Here is a 25,580-nt window from a genome sequence, read left to right on the forward strand (position 1 = left end):
CTATAAACACCGGAGGAAACATCAAAGAAGCGCTTCGCAGGAGGCTCCCAAGCACTGATGATGTCGCCTAGCCAGGGGACGAAACGTTTGCAACAAAAACTCCCAGCTCGGTGAACAGAACCACAGCAACGAGCACCCGAGCTACAAATCTTCGCACAAACTTTGAACCTTGACTGTATATCCTCACACTCTGCTTCCTGTAAGGACTCCATACCATTCTCCTGGCCTGTCTGTCTCCGTCACCCCTGTTCTGGTGATGCCACCTTCCACAGAGAGCCTCAGAATAGCCCACCTTTTCTCCTCAACCAAACATTCCGTGCCACCATGATTGATGGGGCCCTCAGTCATGTCCGACCTCTTTCTTGCATTTCTGCCCCTACCCTTTCTCTTCTTCCCTTCCCACAACAATAGAGTGCCTTGGTCATCACTTTCCACTCCATTAGCCTTTGCATCCAAAAGATCATAACCTGCCATTTCTTCCACCTCCACAGGAATGCTGACACCAGACATGTCTCCCCTCCTTTACCTTGTCAGTATTTCATAGGGAGCATCCCCTCCAGGACTCCATAGTCCACTCCTCCGCTGGTCCCTCCACCTCCCCACACCCCCACGGCACCTTCTCATGCAATCGCAGAAGGTGCAACACTTGCCTATTTACTTCCTCCCTCCTCATGATCCAAGACCCTCCCGTTATGATCCAATGCTCCAGACATACCTTCCAGGTGAAGCAATGATTTACCTGCACATCATTCAATCTACTGTATTCGCTGCTCAGAGTGTAGTTTCCTGCACATTGGAGAGACAAAAACGCAGACTGGGTGACTGCTTTGTGGAACGTTTACACTCTGTAAAACATTACCCTGAACTTCAAGCTGCCTGTCCCTGCCAACAATTCCATCTCCAGTCTGCTCTGGCGCTCCAGCAAAGCTCAAATCTCACTCCAGGAAAAATGCCTCATCTTCAGCCTCGGTACCTTACAATGCTCAGAACCCAACACTGAGGTTAATAATTTCAGAACGTGAACTCCATGTTCATAACCCCCCTCTAAACCCAAGCTTCTATCTTGTATGAATTGCACCCAACACAGCTGACCAATTTTCAACAATTCACATTTCTTGTTCGCACACTACCCAACATTAATCTTCCTCTTAGCTTATCATCAGGAATCCCTTTCATTGTCTCTCCATTTTTCCTCTCTCTCTCTCCCACTCATTTCCATGTATTTTACTTCATCCTTCCCCTATGCCAGCCCTTGTCATCAGCATAAATATCAGCATTCCCCAGCTGAGGGAAGAAGAGCAGAGGAATACTCTCTGATGCTGTTTTAAAAAATTCTCAAGGTCAAGGACCAGGCTCGCAGGAAAGTAGTCTGACACAGAACAAACAGCCAAGAGGCGAGTCTGCTAGAATATAAGTGTTTTATTCCCCGCAGCGTCGCCACAACCAGTCTCGTACTCACAACGGGTCTGGTTTATACTCACTCTACGTGTTACCGGAACTGGGAGCCGTCAGTTCTCGTAGAGCGGTTGCCAACAACCTACGCTCGGCGGTTAAACGCAACCCCGGAGCAGACTCTACCGAACTGGAGACTTTTCCAGCTGATATACTCTTTTCCAGATATAAACATTCATGTGAACAGCAGAGCAAGGCTAAAAAACACATTCCATTCTGGTTACATACAGATAAGAAGATTCACATGGGAAGGTGTATAATAAGATTCACACGGGACTAAGCGACACCTTCCATTTTCGGTTAGATTCAGACATGTATTGGGACACAATTTTAACCCTTTCACCACATTCCACTGCTTGGCCCAATACATGTGTTGCATTATGATTCACACATGTATTGGGACATAATTTTACACCACAGATGCCCTGGTTAGTATGTATCCTTCATATTAAACTATTTAAACCAGTTTACACGGCTAGTATTATGTCATTTTTAGGACTTTGCTGTGTATCAGTATTTCATCAGTATGAAGTGCTTTGGGATGCCCTGAGAAAATGAAAGGTTTGGTATCAATATAGATTCTTTCTTTCGTGTATATCTATTTGATGGAGCTCTACCAGTTCCAACTCTGGCTGGCAGGCAATCACTTATTTCAAATAAAAAGAAAAATGCTACCCCTGATTAGTGATGTATTGGCACTCAGTCTGCAATTTCACCATTGGATTGTTTTAAAATACAAAAGTGGTATTTTCCACATACCAAATCCTACAAGCAAGACTGAAGATGATTAACTAGTTAATCTGTTTGTGAGGGTGTTGAAAGGAATGTTTGGTGGAACAGAGAACACCTTGTTCCTTTCCAATGAGTACCATATATTTGTCAACGTTCAGCTAAACCGTCAGAGGTGAGAAACTGGAACTCTGCTTGGATCATCGAAAGGACTGTGCCAATGGCAATATAATCATCCCACAGTACAGCACTAGAACAGAAGTCTACTTCTATGCGGGCAACAATTCCATGAAGAGTCAATGCGTCATGTAGTTAAAAGCTTAATTTTGCTTATATTAACTAAAAGCAGCTGAACCCTTTCAATATTTTGGTTAAAAAAATGTCTTAAATGCAGAGACCTGTAACTAAATAACCTCCCAGTGTGTGCCAAGTCCCATTCTAGACTCTTAAGCACAGAGACCTAGGCTGACAATGCAGGGAGGTACCAAGCAAGCCTTGGTACTTAATTCTCCCAACAGCATTGCTAAAAAGAACTTACTATAGGAGCTTACCTTCTGCAAAGAGGCTGTCTCATTTAAAAAGTGGCTTCACTTCAAAATTACTTAATTTATTGCCTTTAAGAGGTCCTAAGATTGTGAAAAGCTTTATTCAAACACAAGTTTTGCTTACTGTATTCATCTACCCCAATACTATGAGTCGATTATTTAACATAAAATATATGGTACTGCACCTTCTATAAAGTCATTCTCAGTGTAGCTGTGTTTCTGTGCCCGGTCATCATCATCTTCATCATTATCCTGCTCTTCCTCCTCTTCCTCAGGGTTATTCAACACTTCAATTCCAGCCTCAATAGCTTCAGCAAAGTCATCCCTTCGATCCTTCCTCACTGCTTTCTCCTCAGGATGCCGGGTCAGGCCCATCTCCAACTGGTACACTTTGGTCAGGGTGAAGCTTTCAAACGGCACCACCGCATACTCACTGGGCACTCTGGCACCCACACTGACCTCAGCTTTATCGATCTGCGAGTGCAAGAACTCCAACAGATCATTGGGAAAGTTTTCCTTGCTGTTCTGGGCACCTCCGCCAGTTAGAGATGGACCCTTCTTCTCCTGCACGGATTTCAACTTCTCACTCATTTCCTGGAGTTCCTGCTTTAGCTGAGTGATTTGCCGCTTGAGACTTGCTGCCCGGGTCTGGTAGTGCTCCTCCTGTTCCTGCAGGAGGGCCTGATAGTATTCTTTGCCATACGGTTTTCCTGGAATGCCAAGGAGGAGAGGGTCATTGTCTGGCCGGGGCGTGCACTCCAGCAAGTACAAGAGGGAGATGAGGCAGAAGAAAAGAGCGAGGCCCAGCAGTAGACGGCGTGTCCAAGCCTGCATCAGTAGGCCTCGGCGAGGCATTCTCACAAGAATTGCTGCAGACTTTCTCATTGGGAGAACATGTCACCTCATTGATGCAGAGCTTGCTCCAGTCTAGCCAACTTCAGAACAGCTTCGCTTTAAAGCCATAGATTGCCAGATTCTCTGCGTCCAATCTCTTGATGAACGCTCCTGCCGTTCTGCCCGAGTTGGCGAAACAGAATTAACTTGATAGGAGGCCAGCACAGAACGTGGCTGGACCTAGCCAATTGGGCCACTAAGAGGACAAAGAACTTTGAACCCTGCAGGATCTCAGATGAATCTGCAGTGCTTCAGCACGTCAGGTTTCTTACATCAGACTCCAGTTGCATTTTATCTCTGCTCTCCAATGAACCTTCAGTTCGTTTAGGTGAGGCCCCTTTCAGAAACAACAGGATTTCCGTGGAGTAATACCAGTTTTGCTTTATTTATGTCAACCTGTATTGTATTTGCTCAGACCTGAAGGCAGCAATTTCCAGCAAACCTAGGTGCTGGTTAAGCTTTATATAGGCGGAACAAAGCTTCAAAGGAAAACTGTTGATCAATACCAGGCGACTGAACAGTTTAACACAGCTAATTACATTGGTCAAAGCAGACTGAGGCTTTCTACTGTAGTTAAACCCTAATGAAAATACTTAATAGGTTCAGTTCACAAGAAGACGTTGTGTCAAAACACTTTATTCCAGTGTCCATCAAACCACTTTGGGCCTCTTGCGCGATTGTTTCAGGTGTCACAGCAACATGCTCCTGATCATCTTCACAGACTTGATTGCTGGTTGGTCATGAACCAATAAGTGATAAGAAAGCATACAGGAGCCTGTCTCCTGGAAAAGGATAAGAGGAGAAAAAACAAAGCAAGTTAAAACATGAATAACTCAGCTTTAAAAAACCGCACAGCACTCAAAAGGGCCTTGCAAATTAAGACGTGTTTTGACCCAGTGAGACTTAGCCAATGGGCAAATCTATTTGCAGAATAACGGAGAGTTGGAACGTTATCGAAACCACAAGACAATAGTTTTACAAGTTTATCTGTAGGTGGGCCCAAGGACAACTTGCATTTATATAGCACACTTAATAGAGTAAACAGCGCAAGGCACAATTCACATTGCCTATCATAATTGGTCATCAACTGACATGAAAAAAAATAGAAAAGGTGACCAAAAGGTTGTACTATTTTGAATGAAGATTTAAGGAGTGTTGAAGATTTAGGAAGAAAATCCATAGCTTAGAACTCAGGCAGCAATGGAAATGTTGAATGCACAAGCAACCAGATTTGGAAGCAGGCAAAGACAACATAGGGCTAGATGGGGCTACACAAATAGGGAGGGACAGATCCATAAAGGGATTTGAAGATAAGGATGAAATCATCAGCTGAGAGATACTTATTCGCACTTCTGAAAGACATTAACAGTATCTAGAGGAAAACAAAATTGTCAGTGCAGTAAAACAAACAGAAATGAAAACAAAAATAGTTGGAGAAACTCAGAAGGTCTGGCAGCATCTGTGGAGAGCAAACAGTGTTAACATTTCAAGTCCAGTGACCCTTCTTCAGAATAGGTTTTGTTTTTGTTTTTGTTTCAGATCTTCAGCACCCACAGTTCTTTGTTTTATATTAGCAACAGAAACAACATTATCATATTAACATTAGTAAAAAATTATAGAATGCTGAATTCTCAAGACGTGGTGTACAAATTACATCATTGGCAATGCTAGAAAACACCAATCCAACATATTTACTGATTCCATGGAATCCCCTCACAGACAAAAGGCTTTAGATGTCATAAACAAAATCAGCAAGGATGTTTCAGAAAGAGTTACTGCTTTATTACCCATGTCTTGGACACTCACCAGAGGAAGCCGTTTTGCTTGATCAATCCTATATGTTCAAAGAGTAACACATGTCTTTGTAATATCTGGTAACACTAAGTGATGGTAAAGAGGAGATACGTCAAGTATTAAAATTGGCATCTCAGTTTCTCTTCACGTTGAATGAAAAACAAAATACGTTTGTCGAAAGACAAACTAATTACATTGTGAATAATTACAAAAACTATGAAAAGATCTTCGAGTCAGAAACTAGACTTACCTTCAGCTAATCATGGCATGTCGTAAAAACACAATTCACAGAAATCACATTTTAAAACACATGCACCTCAATATTGTTAAAGCAAGTTAATTATGGAGAAAATCAGGCATTCAGCTGCTCATCATTAAAATGTGAGGTTTATTTCCTTCTGGGAGAGACACTGATTTAATTAAAGTAATTTAGTTTATTTTGACTCAGGGACAAGAACTAGTCTTTTTGTTTCACTTCCTCTCAAAGCCTGGGACATGTTACTTTTGATGAGTTTATACTTACATTTGCAATGGCGTAAGTCACGTGAGCTCAGGGTATGCGTTATTTTATTAAAGACAGGAGGGCAACACCAGTTAAGGCACAGCAGTGTGACCCAGTCTGTCCCTTTAAGGCCACAAAATCAGTTGCTGCAAATGTCCACTGCTGGAGATGAATCAACTACTGTTGTCAAGTGAATCGCTGTAGAGGTGGGAATTATTCAGTTGTTTGCGTCTGCACCATGGCACAAGAATGACAGACTCCACTTCCATTCCTGTACATTTTTCCATTCTTCCCTTCCAAATATGCACCCGATTCCCTGTGAGGGATCTTATGGCCTTTAACCAATGAGCCACTGTACTAAATCATTTTAAGCTCGAAGAACTTTTTCTTGAACAAAGTATTATCTCATTGTGGTAGTTATGAGTCGATGCCCCTTTGTTGCCAGTTCACCAACTGATGGAAATGACTTTTCACGGTGCTTGTAACTTTTAACTGTCTCAAAAACCCATCATGATTTTGAAAACGTCTATCAGTACTTTTGTGGTAAAGCAAGCTTCAATTTTTAAAACCTGTCTTCAACATTATAATTCATCATTCTTTGTGTGATGGCAGTGAATCTTCATTGTAAATGTCCCAGGGTCTAACATTCTTCTACAATGAGGTGCGCAGAGTTGGCTGCAGAATTCTTAACTGTGGCCTAATGACAATGGCATTTGCTTTCTTCCCACAAAGACCTCATTTTCTTCCCTTCGATTTTTCTAGTTTTTTTCCAACATTAACCAATGTATTTCTCTGTTTTTGCACTAACTGATCTGAATGGCATCATCCAGAAACTACCAAAGCTTCTTTCAAAGCTTCTCCAAAGCCCATGACCTGAACTAACTGTAAACACCAGGCCACCAAGTGCTATCTCCAAGTTCCCCTCCAACCCACATACCAGCTTGACTTGGCCTTTAACTGGCCACTCCTTCATTATTACTAGATCAAAATTCCACAATTCGCCTCCCAGGAGATTCATTACATGGGATGCAACAGTTCAAAAAGACATCTCATAACTGGGGATAACTGGGGGGGGGGGGGGGGGCATGGTGGCTCAGTGGCTAGCACAGCTGCCTCACAAAGCCAGGTACCCAAGTCCAGCCTTGGGAAACTGTTTGTGCAGAGTTTGAACGTTCTCCCTGTGTTTGCATGGGTTTCCTCCAGGTGCTCCAATTTCCACCCACAGACCAAAGATGTGCAGGTTAGGTGGACTGGCCATGGGAAATGCCGGGTTGCAGGGATGGAGTGGGTCTGGGTGGGATGCTCTTCAAAGGGTTGCAATGGATTTGATGGGCCGAATTGCCTGCTTCCACAATGTAAGAATTCTATGAACTGCATTCTCCAGGGAAATTAAGAATGAACAATAAATACTGACCCTCAGCCCAAGAATGAATGAAAGCAAAACTTAAGGTGCTTTTTTACCATAGCCTTTTTAAAAAATATATATTCAAAACGGTTATAAATTAATTAGCTAACTCTTCTTTCACTCTGGGAATTGAGCTTGAGCCCACACTATACCTAAATCTCTCTCAAAGAACTGCATGCGTTCTGGAGACACAGCCAAGCTCGTAGTGAATCATACTGGTTTTCTGCTTTTCCTATAAATTAATTCACCAAGGTAAAGTCGATAGAAGGTTCATGTGCGTTATCCAGCATGGGTTAAGTATTAGCAGCTTACATACTCTTAACTGTAGGTTTTAGTTAAAATATAAAACTGTAGGTTTCATACTAAAATATGCTATAACAGGATGACTAGTTCAGTAATAATACTACATCACTGACTTTCACGATGTAATGTTACAACATTGGGAAGGGGGGGGGGGTTTGGTTTAGTTCACCTGGACAGTTGGTTTGCAAAGCAGTGTGATGCCAACAGTGTGGGTTCAATTCCCATCACTGGCTGAGGTTACTATGAAGGACTCTCCTTCTCAACCTCTCGCCTTGCCCGAGGTATGGTGGCCCTCAGGTTAAATCACCACCAGTCATCTCTCTCTACTGGGTGGAATTTGCACATTCTCCCGGTGCCTGCGTGGGTTTCTGCCAGATGCTCTGGTTTCATCACAATGTCCAAAGATGTGCAGGTTAGGTGGATTGACCATGTGGAGGTTAGTGAATTAGCCAGGGCAATGCAGGGTTACAGGGATGGGTAGGAAGATGAGTCTGGGTGGGATGTTCCCCAGAGAATTGGTATGGACTTGTTGGGTCAAATGGCTTGTTTCCACACTGTAGGGATTCTATGGAACATTGACTAATTTTGTACTGAATGTTTGTGTTAACATCATTGAGGGCATAATCCTTGTCTGAGACTTCAATACTGAATAGTACTGTCATAATTTGAGTCTGAAGACACAGCCCTGCAAACCTGTTCAATGAGAGATTGGAAAATTCTCTGCACTCTAGCCAACATTTTTTCTTCAAGAAGCAACTGTGTGATTGCTCGATTATTCGGATTTTCTGGCAAAAAGGGTAGCATCTTTGCCTACTAACAACCATCACAAACCATAAGGTTCTTAGGGGGCTTGACAGGATAGATGCTGAGAGCTTGTTTCCCCTCAGGTAGGACCAAGGCATAATCTCAGAGTAAGGGGTCACCTATTGAAAACAGAGATGAAGAGGAATATCTTGACTCAGAGGGTTGTGAGTTCTTTATTGCAAAATTGCAGATGTAGAGGCTGGGTCATTAAGTATATCAAAAACTGAGGCAGACAGAGTTTTAATCAGTAAGGAAATCAAGGGTTATGGAAATAAGGCAGGAAGGTGCAGTTGAAGATTATAAGCTCAGCCACAATCTCATTGAATGGTGGAGTGGACTTAATGGTCTAACCAGCATGCTCAAACTGCAATCAGGTGTGACACAAATATAAAATACTTTGCTTCAAAATATTTCCAGGAGAAATTTTGCAGAGCAGCCCTTGCAATGTCTAGGGAGTATTATTAAGCCACCCAAAACGTGGTGCCTCCAAGTAATCATATATTGAAGAGATGCAGCTACACCTGCAAATCTCCCATTGCACTTCTGTGGACATTGAGATCTGAAATAAGAACAGAAAATGCTGAAATGCTCTACAGGTTTGTCATCCATGGAGAGAGAGAAACAGAGTAAACATTTCAGGTCAGTGATCCTTCATTGAGACTCAGCCTGGTAGAGCCGAGGTAAACCCTGTTCCCTCTGTAAACAACTATCATTTACATTTATATAGCATCCCAAAGCAAAGCATTCCGCAAGAGGGTTTTGTTTTATTTTTATATGGGTTGCTGGCAGGGCCAGCACTAGTTCCCTGCTCCTATTAGCCCTTAAGCTGATTGTCTCTCTAGGTCTGTTACTCTGGAGACATATGCAGGCCAGACCAGGTAAGGATGGCAGTTTTCCTTCCCGAAGAGACATTTTATGATAGTTGGCAATGGTTACAAAGTCACCATTAAACTTACTCTGAGCTTCCAAGAAAATTGGTAATTAAGAGTTGTATGATTTTATGGGATGTGACAAAAAGCTTGGTGAAAGAGGCAAGTCTTAAGGAATGTCTTAAATGGAGAAAAATAGGTAGAGAGGTGGAGAGATGTAGACAGGGAATCACAGAGCGAAAGCACAGGAAGCTGAAGACTCAGCTACTAATCTGGAGCAGTTAAATCAGGGTGCCCAAAGGTCAGAATTGTAATACTACGGAGGCTCCATTGTGTATAGAATTCTCTATGTGCCAAACTGGTTTGTTGGAAACATGCACTTCAAGCAGCTATAGAAAATGCCACATTGCATAATGATTGTCTGAAAGAGCAAGGACAGTCTCTGACAGGTAAGAAATGGGTAAAGCTGCTAGGGAGTTCTGTGGAATCTGGAACTCATTATTTTTCATATGCAACCAGCATAAAACAGATCCTGCTCTGCTTTCAAAAACAATTATGTTACTTTTGCTAATTAGAAGCTGAAATATCCTGTGGAAGCAAACAGTATGAACTGTTTGCTCGAAGCTTGAATAAAGAAAATAAATAAATTGGAAGAAAAGAAAATGACGACTGGAGCAACTCTGAAAACACACAAGTTCATCAGACAAGCCGAAAACGTGATCTAACTTTTCATAGATTTTGATGGAGCTGATTTCATTACAACCAAATAACCTTTTGGCCATGAAGCTCATTGGGAATAGTATGAAATTGAGAAAAGTGGTTCCTCTACCTGGTATCTGACTGAGCTCTCACCACATTCCCCGCCACTCCATGGGGACCCAGTGCTTTTCCAGATTTTACAAGCTTCTTTCCTCTTTCTGCAAAAACCACTTAAACCTACACTGGGTCAAAATTTTATTTCTTTTCATGCCCATTACCACCCAGATTTTATCTTGCACCATGATCCCTTCTGATTGCCAATTACTCCTACCTTCCACCCTTTTGCTGACTTTGCTCATCCTCACATGCTTTAAAAAAAAAACTGTTCCATTTCTGATCAAAAAAACGAAGAACTGCTGATGCTGGAAATCAGAAACAAAATCAGAAATAACTGGAGAAACTCAGCAGCTCTGGTAGCATATGTGGAGAGAAGTTCTAAAAAAGGGTCACTGGACCTGAAACGTTAATTCTACTTTCTCTCCACAGATGCTGCCAGACCTGCTGAATTTTTCCAGCAATTTCTGATTTTGTTAAATTTCTAAGATCTTCCATGCTGGAAATGAAATCTTGAAACATGAACTGTTTCACTTTAGCTGAGGATTTTCTAGGAAGTTTTGTTTTAAAATTGAGACTTCAAACATGCATAGCGTTTTGTTTCTATTTTAGGCAATTTCTTTGTTCAGGTTTTGATAGGTCGTGGCAGCCCTGGCAGATTCTGATGGCAGCTGTCAAGGTTCAAACTGTAACTCAAACACAGTGCCATGGTAATTTATTTTCAAGTGATATAGTCAACAGCATCAGTAAGGGCAGTGCATGGAGACAAACCTGTAACTTTGATGCAGGCAATGCACAAATGTGCAGTCTGAATCCAATAGCACCGTCAGTGAACATGGGTCCAAGGAGCCAATGCTGGAGCACAGAAATAAATGTGGCTGTGGAAAGTTATTTTTTGGCTGGGAAGAGAAAAGAGTCCAATAGTTCACTGAAAGAAGAATGAAAATTAGATATTTCCCAAGACTTCTGGCATGCCTGCTTTTGGATTGTGTCCATCAGCCTTAAATAAAGACTACTCATAGTAGAGCTGCTGGGCTGCCATTTGAAATTTGCTAAAACTTTCTCCAAGTTCCGTAGCCAACTTGATATTGCTTTTTGATCTTGAGAGACCAGTGTTTGGGAGCCAGCTCCCAGCATTCACATAACTTAAACCTGGCTCTCTTTCATCAGCAATAGACTCACTAGCTTGAGAGTTTGTTTCCTGAAGCTGAACTAAAATAATGTCAACATAAGACACACATCTGGAGGTCAATATATGCAAAAGAAGCAATGCCTATTCAAACAATACAAAAATGCAATGAGTAGATCCTAAATATATTTGTTTATACCCTCTCCTAGCCCATTCACCTCTCAACAATTCTTCCACATCTACATGTCAATGTTTTTCTGAAGACAATGTTAACTGTAAGAGCAGTGCAATCGATGGGAATGACATATAATACAGCTGCAAAGATTGTATCTTTTTATTCTTCTGTATTTTGGAACGTGGACTGAAACGAGAAAATGACTATCTTAAGAACCAAGGACTGTGGAAGGGATCACTGCATATTTTAAAAGCAGGTTCTCACACATTGTAAGCATTGTTTATGTTGCTGTTTGTTCTAGCAATTGGGAGAGGTTACTGCAGGTGTGCAAGGAGGTGGGTTCACCGGGAGATTCTACTGCAACAAGCAGCTGATTGGTGTGTGGAATGGTGACCCAGTTGTTGATGACAAAGGTCTTCTGCCTGTCGACAACTATATGATTGACTCTGGTAGGTGAACAGCTTGTAGGTGTGAACAGTTAAGGGCAGAAACCTTCAGATCACCAGAAAGATCGGTGCTACATTTTATCTTAAGTAAAATCCACATAAAGCCTGATGAACGTCAGTTTATTTTCCTTCCCAAGTTGCTGTAAACTGTGACTTTTAATCAATAAGACAGAGACTTTATAAGTTGTGAACTAGATGCTTTATGCCTCATGCAAGCAAATGGAAGTACTTAGAGAAGGCATGCTGAAGAGTGGTTTATCTTGGCAAGCCAAAAGGAGCATCTCATTGAACCCAGTGGACCAATAAACTGTCACCCCACTTCTTCCCTTCTCTGAAAACGTCAATGATTTTTATGTCTGTCTGGGTCTTCTCATATGTAATGTAAATGCAGTTTTATACAGGGCTAGACTTTTAACCAGTGGAGTTATATGTGGACAGTTCAAAATAGTTTATCTGTAGCTATAATCTACTTATTTGTAATAAATATGAATTCTTGACAGAAAGCTGATACATTTTTTCTGTCAACCTGGATATAAAAAGACAGGTGAAGTGGGGGAATTTTGCACACTTTTATAAAATCTATAACTTTTCTGATGACTTCAGGAATAGCAGGCTTGATTTCCAGCGTACTACTCATTGAGGTTTGACACAGCACAGGAGGCAATTTGGCCGGAAATGCCTATGTTAAGTCTCTGACAAACCTTAGTCGAAAAGTGTGGCGCTGGAAAAGCACAGCAGGTCAGGCAGCATCTGAGGAACAAGAAGATTGATGTTTCGAGCATAAGCCCCTCATCAGGAATGTTGGTGGGGACCTTTGCCCGAAATGTCTATTCTCCTGCTCCTCAGATGCTGCCTGACCTGCTGTGCTTTTCCAGCGCCACACTTTTCAACTCTGATTTCCAGCATCTGCAGTCCTCATTTTCTCCTAGCCCTCTGACAAATCTTAGGCAATTAGTTCCATATATCTTTCCTCTCCCTCCCTGTGCAAATGATTCCCTTCAAGTAGGGACCTTCAATTGTAATAATTCATTACTTTGTGAATATGAACACTCTTTATGAAGAGGTTGGATATTTAGAAGAAGACTGCTCTCCAGGGAAAACAGGGCAATGGGATTAGTCTTCCTTGCTCTAATGACTGAATGGCAACCTCCTGCGTTTAAGGTTTTGTGGTCTTATGTAAGAACTCATAGGTTCAGCAGAAAGAAGTCCACACTACATTTTTAAATAACAAGGCGATCGATATAGAACTAAATTGGAGAATTCAACAACTGTTTATACAAGAGATGGGCAACTTCAATAATTTGCAAAACGTAGTGAAACAATTATTTTAAATTTTAAAATAGGAAGCAAATTATTTGGTGGCCAACAGACATTTCCTGGATTGGATACAGTAATTACAACGTTAAGTGAATTAGAATCAGAAGGTTGCTGTGCTCCAGACTGGGACCATTAGTTAAAGACCTGAAACCACAAACTAAGCATAACAACTTGCATTCATATAGCACCGTTAACATAGTAAAACATCTGAAGGCACTTCAACAATATTTGGCATCGAGCCACGTAAAGATAGGGACATGAAAACATAAGAATTAGGAGTGGAAACAGGAAATTCAGCCCTACAAGCTCGCTCCAACATTTAACGTGATCATAGCTGATAGATATGATGTGATATAACTACTCAGCAAAGTGGCATGCTCAAAGAGAAAGGTTTAAAATAATGTCTTAAAGGAGGATAGAGAGGTCGGAAGAGAATGCCAGAAGTTAGAACCAGGCAGCTGTAGGTATGACCACCATGTGGAGCAAACAAAATCATAATGCAACTAGAATTGGAAGAATGCAGATATATCAGCGGGCTGTGGGGATAGAATTTGCAACATACAATCAATAATCAACAGACTAAATTGGCATCAACTCATGTTAAAAAAAGCATTAGTAAAAGGAAAAGAGCTATGATTGTAATTAAACAGCAGAGCAATGGAAATGGTCTGAAATGAAACTCAACACTGGCACAATCTAACTCAGCCAGCGATAACTATCCCACTTAGTGTCATTAACAGACAGGAGCCATAGACTGAGTGTCTTACCTCAGATAATAAATGAATTTAAAAATGTGAATAATGTTGGAGTTTTGGCAGACTTGGGACAGAAGTCAGTTATTAGAATATGATACTTAATTACTGTGAGAAAGATTGATGCTTGAGTCTCCCTTTGTACTCATGCAGCATTTCCTTTACTTGCTGTCTCGTATGAATGAGTCCACCCCTTTCAATGCATTGTGTGCAATGTTTTACTGTCATAGTCACAGTTAATTTACATTTGAAGAGGAGTGGGCAGGGGCTACATACAAACTTTGAAGAAGCTGGAATTGTGGACTTCATCATCTCATGAGTGGCAGGCCTCTGAGACCCCTATAAGGAAAGCATTATGAAAGCAACTAACTATAATGTGTATCCTTTGTGAGTATCACAGTTCTAAGATACAAATTACCGAGTGCAGTTTGTTAATGTCACAAGAGCAGAATATCCAAGAATGAGAAAGTTGGCTCTTGTCCCATATGTGCCCAAGATCTCACCCACATACTACTTTTCAAACAACGTACCTTGGGTAGTGATAGACGGGAACTCTCTCTATACTGGCAAAACATTAACAATTATTGATATATCCAAAACTTAAATTTGACAACAAAGGTTTATTAATACTAAACAAATCAGTAGGAGTGAACAATTGGGATATGGTATGTGTGATTCACCCAAGATAATCATTTAATTATTTCAACCCACACATTGTTTCATTCATCTCATTCCTATAATCATGTGTGGTTCACCTAAGATAATCATTTAATTATTTCAACCCACACATTGTTTTATTCATCTTATCCCTTTAATCATTACATCTGGCTTCCACCTTTTCCACAGTCCTGCCGAGAGGTCATAACTAATGCTACAAGAAATAATGCAGCGGTCTCAATCTGGGTTTAACAAGAAACATTTATCGTAACAAAGGCACTTTCATCATTTTGGCTGAAATGAACAACACAGATGTTACTTTGTTTCTTCAAAAAGAACTTTAAGCAAGAAGCTTACCCAAACAGCTATGTCTGCCCGCATGCTTTAGGTCTGTGCTAGTGAGCACAGTCTCAACACTACAAACTTGTGCAGTGCAGTCACACTAAGTCATCTAGAAGGAAAGAAAGCAAGCCACATCAGTTCAGCTACAAACGTCTCGTTCAAAGTGGAGCAGCCCATGTGTTTGTCATTACTCTAACCCATTCTGGCACAGACCATCATTGCTTTACTCGCTGTGAATTTTACCCCGAGGTGGAACCTGCAGTAACGTCTGTAAAACCACAGAGGTTTTGCTTTTTGTTTGTTCACTCAAATGTTTTTGGGTGGAGGGGGGGGGGGGGAAGGAGGATAAAAGGAAATTATGATGACTGCTGCTTTCATGGCAACCCAACTCCTGAGAAAGCAGAAATCAGCTTAAGAGAATCTGATCTTCCTTTTATCTCGAAGTTCCAGGTCCCTCTCATTTTCTTTTTCCCAATTTCTTCTTGAATTATCTCAGCAAGAGAAAATAAACATTTGATCTTTGTCTTTGAAACTGCTCGCCATCCAATATCTTGCATGAAACCGGTCCACAGATGCTACTAAAGTAGACAGCAGGGAGTCAAAAACTTGCATTTATATAGTGCCTTCATATATTGAAAAGCTCCAAAGTGCCTTACAAAAGTGTATTTGCCATTAAGCCACATAGGAGGTATTAGGCCAAAGCCTAGTCAGTGAGGTAGGTTGTACAAATTAGAAAAGTGAAGGTCTTCAAATACATTCTTTTACTTCTATTATATTTTCACGGCATATCAGTTCCAGCTACACTGCATCAGTATTAATGTTCCACTCCAACCTCCTCCTACCACTCTTCACATACCACTTTAATACAACTTTCTATTCTTTATCTCCTGCAAGGGTTTGTCCAACTTCCTCTGCAATCATCTGACAGTTATTTCACTCACTGTGATAGTAAGTTCCAAATTCTCACCATTCAAGATAATATCAAGTTTATACTAAATACTGTACTGGATTTAGGTAATGACATTAATTTCCTCTGTGTCACAAACAGCCCTCCCTCAAAGTAAGTTGACAGAAAGATTATTTGGAAAGAAACACAGCCAATATTGAGTTGGTTCCCTGACAGCAGGAGTTTTTGTGACTGTAGAACTCTCTCAAGTGAATCCCAAAACTAAAAACTCTCAGCTGGCTATAATGCCGTCAAAATTCATCCAATTTCAATGTCCTTCCACTCATCTTTGTGAAGTTTGTGGATTCAAGCCCCCAAGATCTCCACCTCCACTCTCTAATTCAGTCAATGCACTCAAACCATCATTTTCTCATACCTCAAATGCAAATGGAGCCCTGCGAGTTTTGAGTTTAAAGAGCACTATGTATAAGACATTTAGGGATAGTTCCACCACTTCAAAATAAAATCCAAGTTGTAGCTTGGGAAAAAATTTGCATTTATACAGATGCTTATCACTATTCCACTCGCTTGGGGACCTCTCAAAGTACTCTGCACACAAAGGAATCACTTCAAAGTGCACTGACATTTGCAGTGAACAACATACAACAACAAAAGGACTGAAGCTCTCAAGAAGGCAGCTCGCCGTCACTTTCTCAAGGGCAACTAATAATGTGTAATAAATACTGACCCAGCTAGTAATGTCTGCATCCCGTGACTGAATGAAAAAAACTTAGTTAAGTGCTACCTCTAATGTAGCAAAATGTTCCAAAACACAAAGAATTTGACATCCAGCCAGATAAGGACACATTAAGACAGGTGTTTGAGAGTTTGGTCAGACAGAGAGCTTTAAAAAGCACCAGGACAGGACCATGATAGACATTTTATGCATTACAAGATCCCATAAACATCTTGGAGAGAATGAATCTGGCAATCTACTTCTTTTGTGTTGGTTAAAGACAGAATTCTGACCAAAGATGTAAGAGAATTCTCCACACTTCTTTCAATAGCACACAGAATCTTTAATGCTGAACAACTGAAAGTTTTTTTAAAATTTAAACCTCGGTGAAGAACTGGGATTCACAAAGTATCCTCTTTCCTTTTTTTTCCTGTAAATGGAACCACTTGTCTGGACCTTGGGTTTTGGCAACAGAACTGGGCAACAAAGTGCCAGGTTGATGAATGAACACATTCATGCCTGGTTTACTGATCCAAATACACAACAACTTCACATATTGATTCTACTGGGGACTGGTGCCCATATGGAAGGCAAATCTTTGAAAACACTAGAACTGTGAATGGGCCAATATCCATCCCTAGCCTTGGTCAGTCTCCCAAACTGATTCAGACGTGCCAGTGCTGCTCCGTGCAAAATTGTATCCACCTATGCTGTAGCCGAAATAGTGTTTCCCTCCCAATTCATCATATCCTACAGTATGGAGATCAGCAGGATGAAAAATGGAACCACTACTGTGAAAAGAGGAAAGAAAATATTGTGTGCCAACAGACGTTCAGAGTGGCTGAGAAACTGCACCCAGATCCCTTGTGCCATGGCTGAACTATGAAGCAAAACCGAAAGCACTTGAATACTTCAAGTTTAAAAAGAGAGGGGGCCTTGATATTGAGGTTAATAGAAATCAAACCATGAATACAGAGCAAAGAGGCACATTTAGACCTGCTATCAAAGCAGTAACGACGGAGAATGGTTGTCAGACATATGAACATATGAAACAGGAGAAGCAGACTGTCTAGCCACTTGAGCCTGCTCCACCGTTCAATAAGATCACATCTGATTGGTTTGTTTTGAATTCCATATTCCAATCCAGATCTGACAATCCTTGATTCTCCTGCCTAACACAGATCTATCCCTTGCCTTAAAAAAAAAACTCTATAACCCCGTCTCCACCTTCTTCCGACCCCGAATTTTAAAACAGCAGTCTTAGTTCTCGACCTACCCACAACAGCAATAACAAGGGCAAGCATGGGGAGTGGAGGCAAAAACTCCAGTGATTAGACAGTGAAGAGGAAAGCCGTCAGAGGCTGCTGCGGGAGATTAAGCTAACTGACCTCAACCTCTGTATTTATCTTCAAAACACACCAGTGCCCCTTAAAACTTGAGCTCATTCATTGGCGGTTCCTCACAGATGAGGATGACTCTCTCCCACCCTCAGAGCGAGTCCGTAGGTGGCTGTACAGACCAATGTGGCTTCCGCAGGCCTCTGTTATACTTGGGGCAAGTGGTGGTCACAGGAAGGGGTGGATGGGGCATTAGTGTGACAGCACGCCCCTTACGTTGTTTTCCTCTGGCTTCTGCTTTTTTCCCAAACCTTGAAGTGCTTGACGCCTTCCCAGATCCTCCTCCACTTTGGACAGTCTTGGGCCAGTGATTCCCAGGTGTCTGTGGGAATGCTGCACTTCCCCAGTGAGGCCTTGAGGGTATTCCTGAAGCGCTTCCTCTGTCCACCAGTGGTTCGCCTGCCATTTCGGAGCTGGTAGGAGAGCACCTGCTTGGGGAGTCTCGCGTTAGTCATGCGGGCGACATGCTCAGCCTCTTGTAGTCGATTAAGGATGGTCCATGCCTTGATGCTGGGGATGTTGGTCTAGTTGAGGACATGGGTTGGGGCGTCTTTCTTCCCAGCAGATTCAGCATAAAATTCAAGGCTAACACTCCAGTGCAGTTCTGAAGGTATGCTGCTGTACTGGAGTAGCTACTTTTCAGTTGAGATGTCAAAGCAAGGCCCATGTGCTCTAAGTCTAGATTAGAGTGGTGCTGGAAAAGCACAGGTGGTCAGGCAGCATCCGAGGAGCAGGAAAATCAACGTTTCAGGCAAAAGCCCTTCATCAGGAAAGTAGATGTAAAAGAACTCTTTGGACTACTTCTCGGAGAATATGTTTCAGGAGTTCTCCTTAATGTCCTGGTCAATATTTAACCTTGCGTTACACAACAAAAACAGATCACAAGTAATTGTTATTATCACACTGCTGTTTTTGTGAGTTTGCTGTGGGAAAATTTGACTGCTCCATTTCCTACATTCAACTGCAGCACTTCAGAGACACTTCACAGGCTGTAAAACATGTTGGTGCACCCCAAAGTTGCAATGGATGTGATTGAAATACGTATTTATTTGCAAAAGATGAGACAAAAGCAAAGATGCTGTACCAAGTAAAATCATTTCATCCTCTACTTTCCTGATTTGGGAATTAATGAGTCAGATTCATTAGGTCTTATGCTCTCTGCTCAAAGCACCTGCTGCTTGTTTACTTAGGTGGCCAGTATCCTCAGAACAAGGCCCCTCTTGTGGTACAGTGGTACTGTCCTTACCCCTGGACCGAGAGACCTGGTTCAAGTCTACCTGCTCCAGAGATGTGTAATAACATCTCCAAACATTTTGGTTAGAAAAATAGGTTAACTAAAAACAAAAGTATTTCAGAAAGGTAATCTCTGAGGCTGGGTAAATCTCAGGGCCCAAGCACAGTGTTCTCAAAATGTCGGTGTTCTTTCCATTTTGTATTTGCTAACATATATTAATGTTGCTGTGCCTAAATAAGTTTATTTTTCAGCAAGAGCAGCTCTTCCCTTGAAGTAACTAATGTTTGCGAAGTGAGCTCCAGGAAGATGTCCCAGGAGCTGTGTGAGGTCAGATGTCTGGAAGTTAGCCAAGATAGTGATCCAGAGCGGGTCAGTGTGGTGAGCTTTGAAACCTATCACTGCAGGGAACCAAACACTGTCTAAGAATCAGAGACAATGACTGAGACTTTCCCTGCCCTGTCTCACCATCTAAACATCATTTCTGTAGTGACTGAAACCAGGGGGATCTTATTGACTATGAGCCCTTGATTGGGATTGTTGACCTTGGACAATCAGGCAGCCCTGACTGACAGGCATAAACAGGGGATTCAGAGTCCCTTGTCTTTCAGGGACTGACTCCGAAATGGCTAGCCTCAGCCAGTACACTATGTACATGTAAATAAAGGGTGACTTGGTGATGGGATAACAGCCTCTGCATGGCTATTTCAATTTCCCAGTAAGTTCTTGGAAGTCAGCAGTGAAGGAACTCAGCTGGCATCCAAATAGCAGCCATGTGTTATTCCACTTCACACCTGGGAAAGAACATATTCAGTAACAACTATTTTCCAATAAGTCACTCATAGCTTTTTTAAAAAACTCTCCAAAATGATGCAAACAGTGCAGTGACAGTGCGAATAATTGTGTTCCTTATTTTAAATTATGTCTAGACCCTTGAAAGGGAGCAAGCTGAGTGGAGGACACTGGGAACCCCTCAATTAGATTTCTGTTATTGTTCAGTAATTTTGGTTTGCACACGCTAATCGTTTCTACGGTGGGACAAGCATATTTCCTTTGTACATCTTTGAAAACTTCAAAGGTTTGAATGGGGCACCACAACTAAAAAGACTGCACACCACTGACTTACAAAATCAAAACTACAGCACCTCAAAAGACACTTTCATGTTCAAATTAGCAATTGTAGAAAACAGATTCTCACCTCAGGTTTTTCTTTCCACGAATCACTGCAGCTAGTCCCAGATATGATGGGCCAAATGGCCTCGTTCCATATCATAACAATTCAGTGACCTGTTCTGATCGTTACTAAGACTGCTTTTCCAAAGTGAAAAAAATCAACTTTGTGGATCAAGCCCAAAGCACAGAGTCTGGGGCAGATGTAGAGACAGCCTCCTACATCATAGTGATTACATCAGCATTGCAGAATCCTAGGATACCTCGTCTCACTTTCAGCCTTGCCATTTGATATTTCTACAGGACTCCAGCCAAAAAAATGCAAAAGCTTTTCCATATCATTCACCTTAGCGAAGCCAAACATTTTAATAACAGGATCCTGTCAGAGAGAGAGAGAGAGAGAGAGAGAGAGAAAGCAGAGAGTTCACTAATAGGAAACATATATTTCACTCATTTGTGACTGACAGCATGCGCTCAAGTTCAGAGAATTACAGCTCATTTTTTTGGCTCTGAAGTTGGGAAATCTTTTCTACACAATTCATTACAGAGACCAATACTTCAGCTTGCACTCAGGCATTGCTTCCCAAATATTTTCCCACTGTGACCCAATACAGTGGCTTGAAAATTATCACACCCCTTGGTGAGACTTGAGAATGGGAGCGGTGGGGGCAGGACGAGACATTTAAGAGAATGGAAGTGGGTGATGCCTGTGGGGGCTGAAGGTGGCTTGCGAGATCAGGGGCCTGTCTGTTGGAGCACCTACGATAACTCAGTCAGAACTGCTGCCTCATAGCTCATGAACCCAAAGTTTCACCTTGCAACGCAATTGTAGTCCTGACCCTTATTTTGGGAAGCCACGCTCGAGGGAGCTCACCCATCTCACCCTGATGCAGTCATAAAGGATCCTTCATGGGCTTGACAGGGTAAATGCTGAGAGGATGTTTCCCCTTATGGGAGAGTCAAGACCAGAAGGCATGGTCTCAGAATAAAGGGGTGGCGATTTAAGACTGAGATGAGATGGGGTTTCTTTTCTCAGAGGGTTGTGGGAATCTTTGCAACTCCTTGTCACAGACAGTTGTGGAGACAGAGCCCTGAGTATATTTAAGGCTGAGATAGTAGATTCTTGATCAGTAGGGAAAGGGTTATGGATTACGGGGAAAAGGGAGAAAAGTGGACATGAGGAATATTAGATCAGCCCTGATCCTACGGAATGGTGAAGCAGGCTCGAGGGGCTGAACAGCCTACTCCTGCTCCTATTTCTTATGATCCTATGGTCACTCCTTCCTTACGCTGCGCTGAACTCACCTCTCCTTGGCTCAGTTACCTTTCTCCTACACTATCCACACTTTTAACAGTCCATATGCTTTAAAGCAAATCTCATCATCGAAAGATAATACAATATCATCTATTGGACCAGCCTTTCTTCTTTCAAGCAGTTCAGCACTCATGGAGTCTAATACTTAGAGCATCTTCTTGACCCAAAAATGGTCTGTATGTGGAATGGCTGAGATCAATAGTGGAGTGGCGTTTAAGGGGAAGCTAGATTTGCACAAGAAAGAAAAGTTTAGAAAACAGGGGGCTGGGTGAAAAAGGCACTGTTTAGGAGCATAAACCAGAGGGGTGGAAAGGCTTGTTTACAATCTGTAGGCTCATCAGCTTTCACCAACTGAAATCCTTATTATATGGCAGATGGACTCGTCTTCTATCTCTGTCTGTCCTCACTGCAGAATCAAATTACTTTTGTTTTCTGCTTTAATTCTCTTGTACCCAAGCTGCAGGGAGTGGCATTCTACTTTAGACTTCACCAAACAAGGACTGGGGCTTCTCGGCAGCTCATCCATTGACTTTCTCATACATATTAGTAAAGTTAGATCCCATGAGACTCAGGTAGAGTTTGCCAATTGGATATAAAACTGGCTTGATGGTAGAATACAAAGGGTGGTGGTGAAGGATTGTTTTTCACACTGGAGACCTGTGACCAGTGTGTTCTGCAGGAATTGTGTTCTGCTGGGTCCACTGTTGTTCATCATTTATACAAACAATTTGGATGCGAGTTTAGGAGGCACAATTAGTCAGACTGCAGATGACACCAAAATTGGTGTTATAGTCGACAGTGAAGAAGGTTAGCTACGATTACAAAGAGATCTTGATTACCCGACCATTTGGATAAATGAGAGGTACTGCATTTTGATAAAACAAATAAGGGGTAGGACCTATACAGTTAATGGAAGGGCCCTCGGTAGTGTTGTCAAACAGACAGACCTAGAAATTCAGCTACATAGTTCTTTGAATACTATGTCACAGGTAGACAGGATAGTTAAGAAGATATTTTAGGTAGACAGGATAGTTAAGAAGATATTTAACACACTTGCCTTATTTGCTCAGACCATGGAGTATAGGAGTTGGGATGTCATGTTGAGGTTGGTGAGACCACTTTTGGAGTACTATGTACGGTTCTGGTTGCCCTGATATAGAAAAGATATTATTAAATTGGAGAGAATTCAGAAAAGATTTTCACGATGTTGCCAGGTCTAGAGGGCTTGAGTTATAAAGATGAGGCTGAATAGGTTGGGACTTTTTCCACTAGAGCATAGGAAGTTGAGGGATGATGTTATAGAGGTTTATAAAATCATGAGGGGCATAGATAAAGTTGATAGCAAATGTCTTTTTCCTTCGGATGGGGGAATTCAAAACTAGGGGGAGTATTTTTAAGGTGATAGGAGAAAGATTTAAAAGGAACCCAGGGGCAACTTTTTCACACTGCAGGTGGATTATATGTGGAATGAACTGCCAAAGGAAGTAGTCAATTCAGGTACACTTACAAAATTAAAAGTTTTGAATAGGAAAGGTTTGAGGGATATGGCCCAAAATGGGGCTTGTTTAGTTTAGGAAACTTAGTCAGCATGGATGAGTTGGACCGAAGGGTCTGTTTCTGAGCTGTATGACTCTGACTCAAAATGACAAGGCTGTACGATGTGTAAGTAGTCTCCCAGTGGCAAAACCCAGATGGTTAACTGCATCATACAGAGAATGGGAGCCCAACACAAAAACGGCACAGTGGTTAGCACTGCTGCCTCACAGCGCCAGAGACCCGGGCTCAGTTCCCGCCTCAGGCGACTGACTATGTGGAGTTTGCACATTCTCCCCGTGTCTGCATGGGTTTCCTCCCACAGTCCAAAAATGTGCAGGTTAGGTGAATTGGCCACACTAAATTGCCCATAGTGCAAGGTGAAGGGGTAAATTTAGGGGAATGGGTCTGGGTGGGTTGCGTTTCGGCGGGTCAGTGTGGACTTGTTAGGCCTAAGGGCCTGTTTCCACACTGTAACTAATCTGATCTAATCTAAAAAATTAAATTGAAGCTAATTACAAACTATATTGGAATAGTGTAAGACAAGGGACATCAATCCAAACCTCCCCGCATATCTCCATCCTGCCCAGTGAAACACACAGTACTCCACAGCCTTGCAAGAGGCTGTTCTCTAGTCTCAGAGTATATGATTAGACTAGAGAGTCATTCTGACAAACATCAGCAAATAATTTAACAGCTGTTCTTGCAGGGTCTGAAGAACACAAAATTTTAGCAATTTTAATTTCACAGTTTTAAAGTCTGTGTAATTTGTTCCCAACACCCTTGAAAGAAGCAATCAGCTCTGTTGACTACCACAGTTATTTTTACTCCAAATGAAAAGGTTCCATCAAATTTTCCTTTCCTATGCCTTTGAACAACATTGTACTGAAAAGCAAACACACTGGGTTAGCTAATAAATTGAACCTGCCAACTCAGTAAACATCCCCTGTGCATGTTTGCACACTCCAGGTTCCAGATTCGTTTATACAATTTTCAGACTTTGTCTTTGAAGTGGCAAGATGCTGGCCTTTTATAGTCTGGGGAGCAGACTCTAGAAATCCCACAGTAAATTTCACTAACTCCAAACTCCTTCTCAAAATCCATCTCCATGACAAAGATTACAATCATCCCATCCCAAAATCTCCTTCATTGTCTCTGCTGTCATTCTTGCTTGATTGGAACATGGCAACAAGAAACAGACCATTCAGCCTGTCAAGTGTGAATCACCATTCAATTAGATCATGGCTGATTATATAATTATAGAATCTCTATGGTGTGGAAGCAGGCCATTTGGTCCATCACATCCACACTGACCTTCCGAAGACCATTCCAACCTTCTATCCTATCTCTGTAACCCTGCATTTTCCATAACTAATTCACCTAACCTACACATCTTTGGACTGAGGGAGGAAACTGGGGCACCCAAAGGAAACCCACATGTGTAAACTCCACAAAGACAGATAGCTGAGTCTTGGCCCTGTGAGGCAGCAGTGCTAACCAATGAGCCACCACTCTGTTGCACTATCTCCTTGTTATCATTAGACTCTAAAAAACTGTAAAAACTCTAAAAAAAAGAAGCACCTTAGGATGTTTTCCTAAAGGATCTACGTTAAAGGATCTACATTAAGGCTTGTTCATTTGTATATATATAAAAACTATGACCCTCATCATCAATCTGTCATCCATGCTCAGCTTTGCTTTCACTAACTTGCAACTATACTCTTTTGTCTTGAAATTGTGATTTAACTTGAACTAATGCTCAGTGTTAAGCTTTCCTACTGTATCTCTGTCCACTTCTTTCAAGGCTGGTGCAGCCTAAGTTTTTTGAACTACAACTCAGTCCGTGGATTGCATAAGCATCAGGTACACTTCAACATTGCTCTAGAATCAGAATATTCTTGTAAACAGCATGTGGTTGCTTCATACAGCTTGTGGTTGAATGTTATTATCACTAAAACATTATATGTTTCTGTACTTCAAAAGTAATGATAATTGATCATCTTGATTGATAGCAACAGAGATCCTGGCACTGAAAACATCTGAAATTTAACATTAAAAAACAGATTATTTTTTCAAAAGCACAAGGGGATGCAAACTCACACAGCTAAGTTTCAATATACCCTAGCAGTGAAAAACAAATCAATTTCCACCAACAACAACTCTGCTCTCAAACAGGTAGCTACAGTATAACACACTCAGCCTGACCTCGTTACAGCAATAATCCTCAGCACAGAGATTCTGCACATAAATCACAGTGGAGTGAAAGCAGTTTAGCTGTGGTTCTTAAAGTCATTAGCAAAACGACATTCATTGAGCGAACAAATACTGTAACTCTGTTGGCTGCTTAATGGAGTAAAAGAGGCATGTGTGCCATAATGTTCCAC

The 25,580-nt window shown here is 41.7% G+C and overlaps 1 protein-coding gene across 10 annotated transcripts in view; it reads right to left on the reverse strand.

The window, feature by feature from the left end:
• csgalnact2 (chondroitin sulfate N-acetylgalactosaminyltransferase 2) overlaps positions 1–25,580 on the reverse strand; it is a 58,475-nt gene that overhangs the window by 21,387 nt on the left and 11,508 nt on the right. For 2 of the 10 annotated variants that reach the window (XM_043679091.1, XM_043679094.1), the window contains exons 2-4: positions 14,944–15,037; positions 5,427–5,500; positions 2,912–4,402 (exon numbers count right to left, since the gene is read on the reverse strand). In XM_043679091.1, coding sequence (XP_043535026.1) covers positions 2,912–3,611 — 700 coding nt within the window. In that variant the 5' untranslated portion in view covers positions 3,612–4,402; positions 5,427–5,500; positions 14,944–15,037. Of the gene's footprint in view, positions 1–2,911; positions 4,403–5,426; positions 5,501–14,943; positions 15,038–20,376; positions 20,723–25,580 lie in introns of those variants that run through there. The other 8 variants (XM_043679097.1, XM_043679098.1, XM_043679099.1 and 5 more) reach the window with 6 other exon arrangements.

This window comes from Chiloscyllium plagiosum, chromosome 38 (assembly GCF_004010195.1).
Source record: "Chiloscyllium plagiosum isolate BGI_BamShark_2017 chromosome 38, ASM401019v2, whole genome shotgun sequence".
NCBI lineage: Eukaryota > Metazoa > Chordata > Chondrichthyes > Orectolobiformes > Hemiscylliidae > Chiloscyllium > Chiloscyllium plagiosum.